Raw genomic sequence first — 16,264 nt, 5'->3', positions numbered from 1 at the left:
CGCGCATCGCTTCGCGCGAAATCGTTTCTCATTTGTTAAAAGTGATAGACAGGATTCCTCTAATCCTCTTCTGCGTATTTTTCTGTGATTTCTTTTCCTCACCTTTTTATTCCTTTGGAATCCGAAAACGCGGTTACTTCCGTTTTTTCTTCTCCACGACGGTTTAATCTAACGGATCATTTGTTTATCTCCGAAAAGTTGCATAAAAAAGAAAGCGGGAATTGAGAAATGGGAAGAGCCGTTCGTGTATCGACAGGATGCGACGTGAAAAACTTGAGACGAATACAAAGTTTTATTCACGAAAATTGAAGGATTTATCATTCGTGAGTTGTTATAGAATTCACAACCTCCCTTCAAGTAATTCCATGAACAAGGTGTGTCATCTGCTGTCCTGATTAAGGTAAATATTCCCTAAAATTTCTCTCGCATTTATGGAAAATACAAAAAGATATGAGTGACCAAATCTTTACAAATGGCAGTGTATGTTAACTAAATTAAAACTTATTGTAAGATAATGCTTGTAAATTAAATATGCAATTTTATGGATAACTTGTAACAATTTTACACAGATTTTGTATACATTTGGAAGTAAGTAGATAAAAAATAGTAAGCAAAGCTGTGAGAAATTATTGAATGACAGTTTATTAAATTTGAGTTTTGCTGCTAAATAATAAAAGAATAATTTAAAACATAATATTGACTATTTAATAGAGAGAAATTAATTATATTTTAACAAATATATTTTGTGCAGTTTTTTTATTTATAATTGTGTTATTTCTAAGATATAATATTGCAGATCTTTATGTGTATTAATTAAACTGTTTTTTATAAAAAATTTAGTTTAATTTCTTAATAAATTCTTATTATAAAAAACTGACTGACAGTTATATGCTACTTATATATTTCAAAGCTATGTTATATAAAATTATATAGTAACATTGTGTATGATATTTTTGTGATTAAAATATTTAAAATTTGCAAATTAAGTTTTATAATATTAAATATAAAACTTGCAGACTTAAAAATATTAATATACTTTATTATATTAATTTAATATACTTTGTTTAATGTATAAAACATAAGATTAATAAGATATTTACAATGATTAAACTTATATTTATGCCTATACTTTAGCTTTCCAAATAGAAAATCAATTGCAGTGTGTTAAATAATATTGCATTAAAAAGAATGGATGGAACTGGAACTAACACTCGTTGGTGCTCTGCACCAGGTTGTATGTTGAATATAAAAATAACGAGACGACATTTCTTTCGATTTCCGAAAGATAGAAAAAGGTATTTGTGTGTATCTAATCTAGACCATAAAGCTTTCTGTCTACAATGCTAGAAATTGCTTTAAGATTTTAGATAGAAAAGAGATGACTAATTATACATAAGTTAATTGACCTTTTATTCAGATATAACTTGTCTTTTATTTCTAGCATCTATTAGATACAAGGCTTAATGTGATGCATTTATATGTACGAATTTTAACATCTCTTTTTTTACTTTTATATTCTTTAAAAATTAATTTTATGCTTGTATACGAAATAAATCTGAATATATCTTTAAATTTATGTTCTATAGTATGTTTAATATATAATATATTCATTGTCAGATTTATATTTAAAATTATATAATTTCAGATGGTTAGAATGGATTAAAGCATGTGATAGAATGGATTTGGTGACACTAGGCCCAGAATTATCAAATCGATATTATCGATTATGCCATTTACATTTTCGAGTAGAAATGTTTCGAAATATAGAAGGACGAATTTATCTCAGCAAAGAAGCTGTGCCATCAATATTTTTGAAACCATTACAACAGACAGGAGAGTGAGTAAATATTTATATATCTAGCTGTTACAATCTACAGTTATACGATATTGCTAGAAATCATTTTTAAACAGACTATCAGATTTTAAAATTATATTTAAGAATTAAAAATATAATTCTTTCCTTTTTTCTTTTAGTAATAATTCATCTACGACTTTGTTTCAACCGATTTCTTTTGTAACTATATTTTTGAAGCCTGAGAACAGAAACAAGTTAGTTCGCAAGTTTTACTTGAATTTTCTCGCTAACTTTTTACTCAAAGATTAGAATAGTTACTAAATGCTCGCGATTCTCTTTCAGAAACTGTATAGATTTATCACAATCCGAAGCATCTGAAACACATTCTATGAAACCTGATGAAAAGTGAGTTTCTATTTTGCCATAAAAATAACATAATATTAATAATTAAAGTAAATTTGTATATACATATATTATATACCTATATACTTAATTTATAACAGACATAATAAACGTTTTGTTGCATGAAATTATATTTTTTTTTATTTATTGAAGATCTTCATTTATTAAATAAAAATAATTTCTTGATGTAGAGACAAGGCCATGATTGCACCAGTACAAGCACTTTTCTCGAGAGCCACTTTAAAACAGACTTATGAAGATAGGTAACTTCCGTTTGCTTTGATATGTTTCTAACTCAGTTTTTAACTTGTTTTATGTTTTAACAGTTAAACAATTTAATTTTTATCAGAAACGTATCATCGGCTCAAACCGTGCTAGACATGAAGCCAGAAAATGATAACAGGTGAGCTAGAGATGTAGAGATGTTAGAAATGTATGTCAATTGGAACGCGCGTTTGAATATATTATTTCCAAAAAATATCTAACTTTTCAATTAATATTCAGCAATTTCTTATTTATTCCTATTTTATTAATAATAAATTTAATGTAAATAAAATCTTTATTTACAATATGAGAAAAAAATAAAATAACTAAATTAAATAACGTATATCCATATGTATGGATGGAACTGGAACTAACACTCGTTGGTGTTCGGCACCAGGTTGTATGTTGAATATAAAAATAATGAGCCGATATTTCTTTCGATTTCCGAAAGATAGAAAAAGGTATTTGTGTGTATCTAATCTAAACTATAAAGCCTTCTGTCTACAATGTTAGAAATCGCTTAATAACGTATCTATAAATAAAAAAATAAAATAACGAAAAAAATAAAAATACTAAAAATGCATTTTGTTAATAGGGATACTTCCGCGGAAATACAATTTATCAAAGAATCAGATACGAATGTAGAATCAGCACCAATGTTGTCACGAATATTTCCAAAAGACGAATGCAGTAATACGTAAGTTACGATTTTACAATCACAACTTGTATAGCGTCATTTATAATCGTTGAATACAAAAAGGTTTTTCTTTTTTAAATAGAGATATTATAGATTTAACGTCTACGGACTATCCAGTGCCAACAACGTCGAAAACAGTATCGGTTTGTACAACACCATCAAAAACAGTATCGATTTGTACAACGTCGTCGAAAATGGTATCGATATGTACAACGTCATCAAAAACAGTATCAGTTCATACAACTCAACAAAATGGTGACAAGTAAACATCACTATCAAGGATTGATATTATTACTAAAGATGCTAAAATTTTGTGAAAATTTATTTGAGCGATTAATGTTAGATTATTACACTAAAATAAAAAGAACCGATAAAATAATTAAAGATAAATTTTGTCAAATGTTACAGGACATCAAAAAGAAAACATTGGAATATTTCGACACAGACACCAGAATCTTGGATTTCTTTAGTTCGAGGGAAGAGACCTATGGAAAAATCTGATGCCGACGGTTTGGTTATAAAGCGAAAGAAAACGTTCGACGCGGAAAATGAAGATAGTTGCCTGAACATGGATCAATTTAAAACTGCGTGTGTAGACTTACTACCGCGTAATTCCGCCATGTTAGTCTCAGCGTGCATCAACGCTTGCGAGAAACCTAAGACTAAAAAGAGCTTTAAGGACAAACAATTCGCGCTCGAGTTATTCTTCATGGCATTGGGCGCATACAGATTTTACCGGCCGTTATGTTTGCTACCTACAACGCGTCAGTTGTGGGGACACATCCGCAGTTGGGACATACCTCCTGGCTTGAATGATAACGTACTTAATGCATTGCGTTTGAAGATCAAATCTCTGCCATCGGCAGAGAGACATTGCTGCCTGTCTGTGAATGAGATGCAACTAAGGCCACATCTCTTCTATAATCTGACGCGCGACAGAATCGTTGGTTTTCATGATATCGGTATAGAGAAGCGGCGTACGTTGGCAAGAAAGGTTTTGGTAATAATGGCGTGTAGTTTAGTTGGCGACTGGGAACAACCCATCGCCTATTACTTCCATGGGAACAAGTGTCGCACCGATATCTTGAAGAATCTGATATTCCAAGTAATAACTAGATTAAAGAGTATCAATGCGACCGTGCATGTTTTAATTACCAATACATCACCACCGTTTCTGCGACTATCACGACTACTAGGGATTTCTGCGGATCACCCATCATTCCTGGTGAACGACGAAAAAGTGTTTTACGTTTTTGATGTTGCACGACTAATAAGAACGACCAGAAACGTGTTCAGAACTCATGATTTCCGCTTTTGCGAGAAAAGGGCTTCTTGGACGGATATCGAGCTCTTTTTCAGGCGCGACAGTCAGATGCGATTGCCATTGGCCCCTGAATTATCTTTGAATCATTTAGAGCCTAACGGATGTCAAAAAACGGAAACTAAGTATGCCGTTGAAATATTCAGTAATAGCATAGCTGCAGGTCTAAGCGCGCAAATTGCATCCGGTGAATTACCCCTAGAAACGATCGGTACGATGGAGTTCATACGCAGTTTTAATCAGCTACTCGATATCCTCAACTCTTCTGCATCGACCAAATCAAATGCTAAAAATTTTGAGCAAACTTTTTCGGGTAGTATGCACGAAATGAGTTTCTTACAGCAATCACTTGACTTTTTAAAGTCGATTAAGATAGTGAACAGAAATGGCACGTGCGTCAAGTCGATCAAATGCTTCGATCGTTGGCAGATTACGATCAACGCGATTATTCAACTGTGGAACGTGTTGAAACAGCACCAGCTCCCTTCTCTTTATACGAGAAAATTGAATCTAGGGAGCATCGAGAGCATTTTTCGTTCTATTAGACGACAAAGTGGAAATCGCGTTAGACCCACGCCTATCTTGTTTACTTACGCATTCAAGAATCTTGTCAGCAAACACTTCCTTGAGCATTCAAGCAGGGGCGATTCTACTGTGAACGGACGGAAGATACTCAAGCGAATAGAGACAGCCTCAACCCCGTCGGTATCCTCTTTAGCTAACGAAGTCCCGCCAGCTACTCAAGTAGTTTTGAATATCTCGGCGACGAATTATCGTGATATTGATTTGCGGCTGCCCGAGAAAAGCGCATTTAAACGCGTGTGCGAGTTTCTGCTCAACGAGTGTCTGCAGACGCATGTTAATTGCAACGTATGCATTGCTTATGCTACCAAAGAGAACAGCTCGTCCAGCAAAGACGCATCAAGCTCTTTTCATCTCTACGTTTCCAGCCTCGAAGACACGTTCATGCACAATTTCGAGAAACTTTCTATCGAGGAGAATCTCGGAGTACAGATGCTGCAGCTCGCGCAGCAAGTCGATTATAAACCACCCTGTCCGGACTTCCCAGTCATCTTCCTGATCAAACTGTTTCTACGTATGCGAATATATTTTACGTTGTCGCGACATAACAAGATCTGCAAAGGCATAGAATCACGCAGCTCCTTAAATGTGATACAGTTATAAATTGGTCTGCCTTTATTGCATTATCTACGTTCAGGTTTTATTGTTTGTATTGATTAATATTTTATTAATTAGTATTTTCTTTATATATTCTTTATATATTATATGGCGCTGAAATGCAAAAATTTAACGTCGTATTTCCACGTTGAAAAAATAATCCCACAAATTTTCTGACTTCCATGATTAACAATATTCAATTTTCCATGATTAATTTGGAAAAAAGCGCGTTTCGTATTAAGCAAATAGATTCGTGTTGAATATAAATTTTCACTGAGAGTAAGTTGCCAGATGTCAACCTACATGTTTTAACTATAATTTTGTAGTAGCCCCTTTTGACATTGGTTTTATTTGATTAAGTAATCATTAACAATTATTCTGTTGCGTTTAATCGAATAGATTTTATTCGTGTATTATTAGATTATATATTAGACATATTTAAAGTACTTAATACGAAATTACGATTTATAGATCATTAATATTATTTTACTTTTAATTTAGTTGTTTATGAAAGAAGAGTATTCTTTTAATGGAAGGATTATATTGGTATTGAAAACTTTGAATTTTGTTTTAAATATTCAGAATAAGTTTTTAGATTTATAACAAAGTTACAATTTAGCAATGTTCAAGGAAATCTTTAATGCATGATTATCAATTTTATTGCAGAGAAAAAAGTATATTTTTAATTTTATATCTTTCGTTTTATTTTCTTCTCTGTTACGAGATCAAATATTCTTATATTTCCTTCATTATAAGAATAAAAAATAGAAGAAAATAAAACTGAAAAGTGCATACAATTCTTAAAATTGATTTTAAATTCTACTTCAATAAACTGAATTTTATATAAAAATGCCCGATTAATTATTATATCAGTAGTTTCTATTCTTTATTTATTTTATTCATCCATCACTAATAAAAGTACATATTTTTTATTTTATTACATGATTGTACAGGAATACGTAATTGACATAACAGTTAATATCTTTTTCAATCAGCTTGGAATCAGTACAACGACCAAATAACATGGTACGTGATGACCTTTTTTCGTCATAGAACTAAGGGTTAAGTGCCTCACTGTGTTATATATATATATATATATATATGTGTGTGTATGTGTGTGTGTATATATAATATATAAGAACGTCCAACGTTACAAGTAGGTCAAGCTATGACGCGCAACGGCAATCGATATAATCTAAATACGATGAGTATATTCGCGAGGGGTGAAGTAATGCCATGAAATAAACGTGCTTTGCTAAATACGGAAGCAGATTGGATTGTCCACCAGTGGTACCCATATCGAGCATTTATTGCTGTCGCGCGTTAACCGAATTTTAACGTGCAATATCATGGAATAATACATTTCGAGAAAATTCTAAAAGAACTTGCACGGTTTTTCTTCTTTTTTTTTTTTGTAGCGTTCTAAATTGTATTGTTTGAAGTACAGGAAATGTAGGGCACTTAAGTTGAAGGCGAACTCGTGTATGTATAGATACAAAAATTAGAATGTCTCCAGAACAATAAAGGTGAGAGAAAAGTATATAAATTCATAATACATAGATTAACAATATAGAAAAAAAAAAAAACGAGGCATAAATTTCTCAGAAACTCAATTTATCAATTCCATTTTTTTAGAAACTTAAATAAAATTTAAACCACACAGCATACATATAATCAATTTATAATTTTATTAATTTGTTCCGTTTATTATCGTATGAAAATTAGCTTTTTGGAGACAGAATATGCAGCAAGCAGAAGCTTTTCACTACATTCCACTTTTCTTTTATAGATGTTTTTATAGATGATTTTTTTTTTACAGATTTAATTGCTTCGTACACACGAATAAGACTGCAGGTATATTAAGACACGCAGATTATTGAGAAACTCTGTATCGAGGCAGGTGAAGGAATCGATCCAATACTCTCTTCGGTACACGTGATCCGCGCGCGCGCGCACGTTGTTCACGCGGACTCCGGCGGCGGGTTACCTAGGACACCGCGTACATACGAGGAGGGCCGCGTTGCGGGCGACATTTCCGGCACAGTCGTGTCCTCGGTGACGGCGTCGACGGGGCCATGCACGTCGACGTCCGCGTCGCGACGTCCGACTCGAGTGCATTGTGCGACAGTTTCACGAAGTCGATCCACAGGGACGAGTCGAGGATGTGAACGCCGTCGAGGACTCGTCGAGGAGCGTGGAACGTCGTGAGATGTGCGTGAGACGTTTCTTTCCGTTTTTCTGCGAACATGCGCTGAAAGAGGGTTCGAACGCTCTATGATATGTGATGCGTAAAAGACGCTTGAAGGATTCAGCAAAATGAAATTAATTTGATACTCCTAAATTCTTTGGAGTGGAATCCCACTCTAAAGAATAAAAATTGAGTCAGTTTTGAAAAAGAGTAACTTAATTTTAATCTTTAAGAGCGTGAGAGTCACTCTAAAGCCGGTATTCGTGTCTTGTAAGACAAATATATTCTTAGAATGTGTTACATGAATATTAAAAAGGATAAATAATATTCATATAACATTCCAGGAATACTGTGTGCTTATAGTAGTCTGTTTTTATTTCAAGACTGTTTTAAGTAATTTAAGATTTATCATGATATCTTAAGACTGTACTGAAGACAGTTTTAAATAGAAAAATCGACTATACTAACGTAAAGTTTGAGGACATATTTTAAAAAAAATTATCTTTTTTCACTTGAATTGAATCTTATTCGATTTCAATCCAGTCGCCGAACGCAATAATTTAAATTCTCGTTGTTCTTCAGATCGTTGTATGTTATCCTTTATAATCCTTATAGAAACCCTTATAGAAATTTAATAGATAGTATTGGCCAGTTTTTTAATTTATATTAACAATTATTAATATTATTAACAATACTTTTAATACTGAAAATAAGTGATTAACAGGCCAGTATTATAATATTAAATTTTATAAGAGTTTAACATGAATAACAAAAGTGATACCTGGACGACTCGGAAATTTGAACAGAGCCCAAGTAAATCGAATACATCGCGAGAACACCGAAATCGATAAGCCGGAAGGAACGAGGGAGGAAAACTCGACGTCGCTTTTCGAATCTTGGTTTTCCTAAACGCGCGGTCCTCTACTAGAATGAATCATCGCTTCTCTCTGGCGCGCCCTTATATTTCGACGAGATACTCAATGGAGTGTACACGCTTATCTCTCGATACGAAGATAAAATTATTTTACCCGCGCGCGCGCAAAAGAGAGAGAGAGAGAAAGAGATAGGGAGGGAGAGAAAAGAGAGAGAGAGAGCCTCGAGTGGCTTTCTCTCGGTTGTATGCACCGGTAATGGCGCCGCGAGACCTTGCCGCAGCCTTGCGTTTTCGCCCCGAGGCTGAGAACGCTATTTAAATATACACGTACATACCATGTCGCGCAGGTGTAGAGGGAACTATGCTCGTAACTCCTCACTCTCTCTTTCTCTCTCTCTGCAGCGTCGATAATCCCTTCTAGCAAGGTATATTGAGCGCCGGAATCACAGTCAAGGTGCGTGCTGAACGTTTAAAAACCGATCGTGTTCTTCTTTCAAAGAGTCATCATTTAAAATGAGTGGAACGTGGAATGTAAGGAGAGAGTGACAGAAGTGTAAACGAAGCTTCTAAGAGGCGAAAATTGAGACAAAGAAATATAAAAGAAGCATAAACATCTCTTTTACGTTTCCTTGTCTCAATTTTCGCCTCAGAAGCTTCTGTCACTTCCGCTACATTCGTATGTATGCTTCAAATTTTATTTTTGCCAGGGTATCTCAGATCGAATCGTCAGAATGGACGAACGAGAAATTCTGGATCGCCTTGATTCCCCTTGAGTTCCTGTTCCGTCTTCCTCAAGGCTCCTCCGTTGGAGTCAATGTTCTTCTCTTTCATCTCTCCTTTTCATTCGCGATTTTTTTTTTCGATAACTCAAACGAGACGCAAAAGGTCACGAAGAGGAATGGCTGCTTAGGAATGAAGGAGTAGGGATAAGCTTTTGTATTTGTTTATTCTTGATCCTTGAAGGTTTCCGGCCCCTCATTGTAGTCATACTTGAAGGAGTTGAAGGGTTAAATTTCTTGGAATATGATTATATTATAAGTGCGCAGTCCGTTGACCGCGCATAACGAGAAAACAACGTGTATCTCGGATCTGGAAATCGATTGTGTATATATCTGGGAATGAGATAAAAATTACAAGAGTGAACAAAATTTACTAGGTGTTGATCAATAAAATTATAAATATTCTAATTTTTTTTTGTGTGTGTTCACATGTAATTCACGGTTTAAAAAATTTAGGTTTCTTTAATATTATTTATAAATATTTCAGTGAATTTGATCATTTTTGTAATTGTTTAATTCCAAGTACACATAATTAATTTTCGGTAATTTCATTTATCGAATGAATATTTTTTAATTTTTTTTCATTTGTCATTTTATTACCGATATCTTTTATAGAAATTTAATACTAACCAATTTTTAATTATCTATTCTTATTTTGGACACTGAAAATACTAACAGTACTGTTATTTTGATTATTGAAAAAATATTGCTAACGATACTTTTAATGCCAAAAATAAGTGATTAAATTGGCCAGTACTGTAGTATTAAATTTCTACTATAGACAGCATCCAGAGAAAAGTTATGTTTAAATTGAAAAAATTATTTCTTTCCTTGATGTTTGTAAATTGAAATGAAAATAGGATCCTTGAGGGAGATAAAAATTTACTTGATTTTTCAAGAAATGACGTTCAAATAAGATTAAAGAAACTTTTCTTTCACCGTATAACAATACAAAAATTTTTTGTCATTCGAACTAGATTTTTTTTAATCGAAGAAACTTTTTTGGTGAAGACAGGCTACCATCGCGTCCCACGTCACTTTCGTTCTAACGTTGTTAAGTTGTTCGACGGATGTTTTCATACAGGTCAGCGTGAACAATCACGGGAACCTGAGAAGCGACGACCCGTCATTCCGTGACTCGACGAGCCGGCATGCTCCTACGTCGTCCTCCGGACTGAGCTTCCTGGTACGTGAGTCAGGATCACCGGAACAGCCGTGCGGCCCGGTGGCCTCGTGGCGAGGATGAGCGCCAAGATATCGGCGGTCGGCCGCGACAGCACGGCACAGTCAACGACGAGCCATCGTGCCGCGAGATCGTCGTCCGTCAAGAGATCGCTGTCGCCGGGTAAGTGACACGACACGTTGACAATGACAGGCGTCGCTCATAGATCTTCACCGTGGATTTTCACTCGTAAAATTAGATTTGCAGCTGACGCTGTTGAAACCTGGATTTTCATTAAGCGAACGATTTGTCTAATATCCTTTTATTTTCATAATCTAAATAGTCTATTTGAGTTGTAATAGTTTATTTGAGTTATAATGTGCTGTTAATAAAAAAGTTTGTTAATAAAAAAGTTTCTGTGACACACACCGTGAATAGAATTTAGGCAGACGAATTTATTATGTGACGTTTGAATTAGTGATTGTTTGACTTTTGTAAATCAAAATAATGTGTGAAGAATGAGAAGTATGTTTGTTTACAAAATATAAATCTTTTAAAGTGGACAAATTGGATTTTATTGATTTCGTTTTTTTTTATTTATTAATCGTTACGACTTTAAAGTTAATAATTCGTTCTTAAATTTTCTAGCTTTTTGTGTGAAAGTACAAATTTATTAATTTTATTTATAATACTATATGTGACATTTTGAATTCGCGAAAAATAATTTAGGCAGTAAAAGCCTAATGTTTCTTACACAATTTGTATAAAGACATCGTTAATGTAATAAGAAAATTATTGCTTTCTTTATTATTATTTAAATTTAAATATTGATTATTTTGAATTAATAATAGATAATCCATTAAAGTCTATCTGTGCACAATTTTGTAATTAGCATTGACAAATGTAACATTAATTATTATACAGAAATTTATCGAAATTAGTAAGATTTTTATATTATAATACATATTTTTTTATAATTAAAGATTACGTTTAGGTTTCCTTTTTTTTTTTAATTTGATAATTGCAAGTCATATTATAATTAACATTGATAACGTTTATTATACAGAAATATATTGAAATTGGTTGGACTTTTATATTAAAACAAGTTTTCCTATTTGTAATTCAAGGTCTATTTTTTTTAAATCGATAGTTGCATTCGAAAATCAAGAATACAGATTATTTTTTAATCACTAATTTTTTCTACTATTTTTATTAATGTTACTATTTAAAATTTTTTAGTTAGTAGATGTGAGCATTTTTTAATAAAGAATTCCATTTTTTTTAAAGAATGAGGTCAAGATATTTCATAAGTATTGGATTTTCTTAATCATTAATTGTATGACTCAGCTGCAATCTCAGATCACTGATGAGTTTTATATTGATAATTTGACATTTATTGACTACGTATACATATATTGTAAAAATGTATGATTCAAAACATAAGAAAAGACAAGATGAAAAAAGAAGAAACTTGAAATAAATAAAAAGTAAAATTGAGATTACACCGTATTATTCATTGTATTATAATTTAAAATAATATAATTGGATAAATTTAAGAAAAATGTTTTTATATAAAAAATGCAATCTATAATATAAAATTGTATCAAAAATTTGTTGAGAAAATTTTTTGAAGATTTTGAAATTTTTTCAGATATCTTCCATATATCAAAAACATGTAAACATGTAATCAAAAACATTTTATAATATATTAATAATTTATGCATAGAAAACAGTGTACCTCTCTAAGTTACAATAATTTATAACATTATTCTTTTGATTAAAATGCTCTGTCGCAATGGTTTTTAAAATTCAGGTATAAATAATGTTTTATTCGATAAAAGGATCTGATAGTGGATAATTTATAAATAGATACATATATACGGAAAGCATACAGATTCGGCTTGTTTGCTCATGTGAAAATATAGAGATTGTGCAACGATATCGACATTGATTATTAAAAAAAGTGCTGTCACACTAAGCAATATGTAAAGTTTTGCAATCCGCATACTGGAGCAATGACACACACGATGACACCTAATGATGACGCACCATCGTCCACGTCAGGAGATTGCACGCAGTCAGTCAACTCAAACAAAGGATGTATATACCTGGCTCCATGGTTCTTTTTTTCATTTCGCAGAGACCAGTGGCACAGAGAGATCGCCGAAGCGTGCAGCCGTTTTGGAGCTAAAATCGTCCTCGAACGGAACTTCTGGCCGATCGTCATCTGAAGAAGTCAATGAGATGCCGGTTCTAACGAGAGTTTGCTCTCCTGCGACATTACCGAGGCTAAAGAGAATCCGATTTCGACCCACTGATGGTGAGTCGTGTTTCTTTTATCAAATCTTCGTCGATTAGCTACATTTAACATAAAAAACAGTTTTACAACTGTTCTTTAATGTGGTTGGTTTATACATTTAAATTTAGTGAGAAACTAGAGAGAGACATGAACAGTTTATATTAAAGAATCTTAGCAAATTGCAAAGTTGCTTTTTCTGTTGAATGCAACCATTTAGTAATTTATAACTCTCGATTTTTTAATTTGACAAAATATCCAGTTTTTAAGAATTAAAAAAATTTTACAAATTTTAAATGCTTATATATATAATATATTCTTGTATTCTTCGGATTCTTGAACCTTTAAATATTTGATTACGTTTTAATTTGTCTGATTGTGACTTTATATGAATCTTTAACGTTAGCGTACATTGAATAGAATACTTATATTTTTAGAATACTTATACTTTTTCATTTTTAAGTTTTATTAAAAAAATATTAAAGTTTAAAATATTTTAAATACTAATGTCTTCAAAATATTGAAATATTATAATATTTAATAGTAATTTCGTAAAATATTAGCAATTAAAAATATCAAGTTTTATATTTTGACTAAAAAGTTGTAAAATCATTCCAAGCAATAATTGCATTATAACAAAATAAATTAGTTTTTGCTATTATTAAATCATGATTTTCCTTGAAAAATGACTTGCATTTTTAGAAAAAAAAAACTTGATAACATTTTTAAAGAGCGTATCATACACACGTAAGAAAACATTAAAGATCACCAAATATAAAAAAAAATTTAATAAAAATTTTATTTAATTCCTTTTTTGTAAAAACTTTCTGACGTTTTAATATTTTTAGCAAAAAATTACAAACTTTTTTTTGTATTAAAATTTTGTCGAACTTTTATGAAAAATGCGTCATTCCTTAAAAATTATTATGTAAATACATATATCTGCATAATTAAATATATTATGCACATATATGCGCATACATACGCACATGTACATAAATAACAATCGCTAATTTTCTTTAAAATTAAAAAAGCGCTTTTTTTAATTATCTGAATCTGTAATCTGGTTATAGTAACACATCAATTGAATTAGAGTGACATTTAATTATAATTCTGTTTATATGAAATTAAATTAAATCGTTTAAGGAAAAATCGAGAAAAGGACATTCTCGAAAATCGCATGTTACTTCGACGCTATCGATAATTGCGTGACAGATTATATTGCGCGTATATTATCTTGTATATCGTACTTGAACGAATCGTATTTTATCAAGCTGATTTCGTGACGTCTACCGATATAGTATGTACAAAGGCGCCTTATCAGTAACAGCAGCGGGTGTTACGTGTTACTATAAAGCTGCCGTATCCGAGCTCGTGTAAATCGCCATTATTCTCGGTAAACAATAAACCCTCGAGGCGATACGTACTCGAGACTCGAGAAAAGTCAAGAAATCAGGGCGTTTAACTTTTACGTTTGCTGGTACAATCATTACTTAAATAAACAATCAACACAAGCGTAACAATTAAATTTTCTCTCAAGAGCTAACGAGAACATCGCATCTCAACAGGAAAGGTTTGTAAGATACATTAAAGAGACTGTAAAAAAATTAGAGAAAATTCAGGAGATAAAGTTATACTTTTATTTAAAAAAAAAAAGGTAAAAGTTATAAAATATATATCTTGAAATTATTTTATCTTTTTCATATAGTTTTACGTCATAAAGAATATAGTACATGTAGATTTAATGATAAGATTTCTAGAGCGTTCCAAGCAAGTTTATTTTATCTGACTACAATAGTTTCATTGAGGAAAAACCGTTTCAAGGCACTGTTTCGCTTATTTTTCCGTTTTTAATGACATGACTTGAGATAACTGATATGACTGTCGGGGTGATTCCTAATTAGCGTTATTCATCGTTGAATACATCGCCGCCTTTTTGAAATCATAACAAGTCTTCGAATTTCAGAGCCAGAATATTCGGTCTTCATATCAGCGTCTTTATATCTTTGGAAGTCTTTCTAGTCTGTAAATCTTTGGATCTACACGAATGTTATTTTCGAGTCGCGCGAGAACGTTCGTAGTTACCAAACTGTTTACGTGCTTGTCGTCAATGTCATCTCGTTCTCATCTAAGAATTCGTAAAAAGATTAACGAGTAAGATACGCGCCAAAATTTCAGCACTACATAGTTATGTTAGTTACGTTTTTATAATTATAACTGAAAATTTGTGCTTCCTCGGCATGTCGGCGGAAGCGCGTAGCAAACACAGTCGTTGAGATATGAAGAGAAATAAGAGAAAGAGCAGAATCACACGCCCTGCGGCATCGGTGGGTGCATCGATCGATCAAGGCAGTTGTACAAGTGATAAACTGGAATCTTCCGCATACGAGGACACCGTGTGCGAGTACATATGTTTATCGCTCGTTCGACCCGACTGATGCCCGTGTGTATGATGTCAGACTCTATCTTTGGTGGACGGAGTAGATGAATATACGCACGAACACAAGCGAACGTACTTGCGTGCGCGGAACTTTCCGGGGAGGGCTGGACCCTTAAATTTCTGGATTCTTAGATTTTCTAGATGTTCTTGAGTCCCTAAATTCTCGAATTCTTAAACTTTCCTATCTCTTTTTCGCTGCATCTTCGATGTTTCAAACTTTACAATCGTGAAATCTTGCTTTTTCAAAAAGAGAGCATTTTTATATTATGTTTTGGAGTCCTCCTTTTATATATTTTCTGAGAGTTATCATTTGGACGTTTGTGTGCAATTTTTCATTTTGAATCCTTCAAGCTGCTTCACTCAAAATGATACGAAACATATTTTCATATTTTTAGGAATTTAGCGTCAACACCGTTATAAATCTTCTAGATTTTGTGAATTTTTAAATTGTAATATGACGTCAAATGAATTATTGTGAGAAGAAGGAACATAAATAACGAGATATGAATTTGCGTCAGAAATTAATGAAAGTGATTTCATCGTTTATTTAGGAATAATCTTTTTTTTTTGTTGAGAGAGAGAGAGAGAGAGAGCGTGCGTTGCATAGGCGTCGCGGAATAGTTGATTAAATTTTCAGAAACAGTTATCATGCGAGTACGAAAGCGTCAATGCCATCATATAACGCTAGCAATCTTATCTCTCTTGGTCAGATTAATGGGAACCTCTAAGAGAACACACCGATTAATTACATTAAACAGACATCCGACGCTCCATTCCCTCTTTGGAGAAGATCGAGAGCACGCATGTCTAAGTGAGGCTGCTGAGATAAAAAAAAAAGTTAAATAGCTATTACATAAATGAAATTTG

At 32.7% G+C, this 16,264-nt stretch overlaps 1 protein-coding gene across 1 annotated transcript; it reads left to right on the top strand.

The window, feature by feature from the left end:
- Positions 1 to 1,188: 1,188 nt before the first annotated feature.
- Positions 1,189 to 7,936, top strand: LOC108780032 (uncharacterized). Its single transcript, XM_018547603.1, has 10 exons — positions 1,189 to 1,295; positions 1,646 to 1,837; positions 1,975 to 2,049; positions 2,138 to 2,200; positions 2,547 to 2,600; positions 3,057 to 3,158; positions 3,241 to 3,420; positions 3,567 to 3,766; positions 7,559 to 7,777; positions 7,815 to 7,936. Exons 1-10 carry the CDS (start codon positions 1,189 to 1,191, stop codon positions 7,934 to 7,936), a joined length of 1,314 nt encoding a protein of 437 aa, XP_018403105.1.
- The last annotated feature ends 8,328 nt before the right edge of the window (positions 7,937 to 16,264 follow it).

This window comes from Cyphomyrmex costatus, unplaced genomic scaffold (genome assembly GCF_001594065.2).
Source record: "Cyphomyrmex costatus isolate MS0001 unplaced genomic scaffold, Ccosl1.0 scaffold666, whole genome shotgun sequence".
Lineage (NCBI taxonomy): Eukaryota > Metazoa > Arthropoda > Insecta > Hymenoptera > Formicidae > Cyphomyrmex > Cyphomyrmex costatus.
Note: the sequence above shows the minus strand (reverse complement) of the source record. Positions and strands in the feature narration are given on the sequence as shown.

Excerpts from the sequence above, each read along its gene's own strand:
- LOC108780032 (XM_018547603.1), top strand. The coding sequence starts at position 1,189 with ATGGATGGAACTGGAACTAACACTCGTTGGTGCTCTGCACCAGGTTGT. Across the intron at positions 1,296-1,645 it reads TTTCCGAAAGATAGAAAAAG|ATGGTTAGAATGGATTAAAG; the intron begins GTATTTGTGTGT and ends ATATAATTTCAG. Across the intron at positions 3,421-3,566 it reads ACTCAACAAAATGGTGACAA|GACATCAAAAAGAAAACATT; the intron begins GTAAACATCACT and ends CAAATGTTACAG.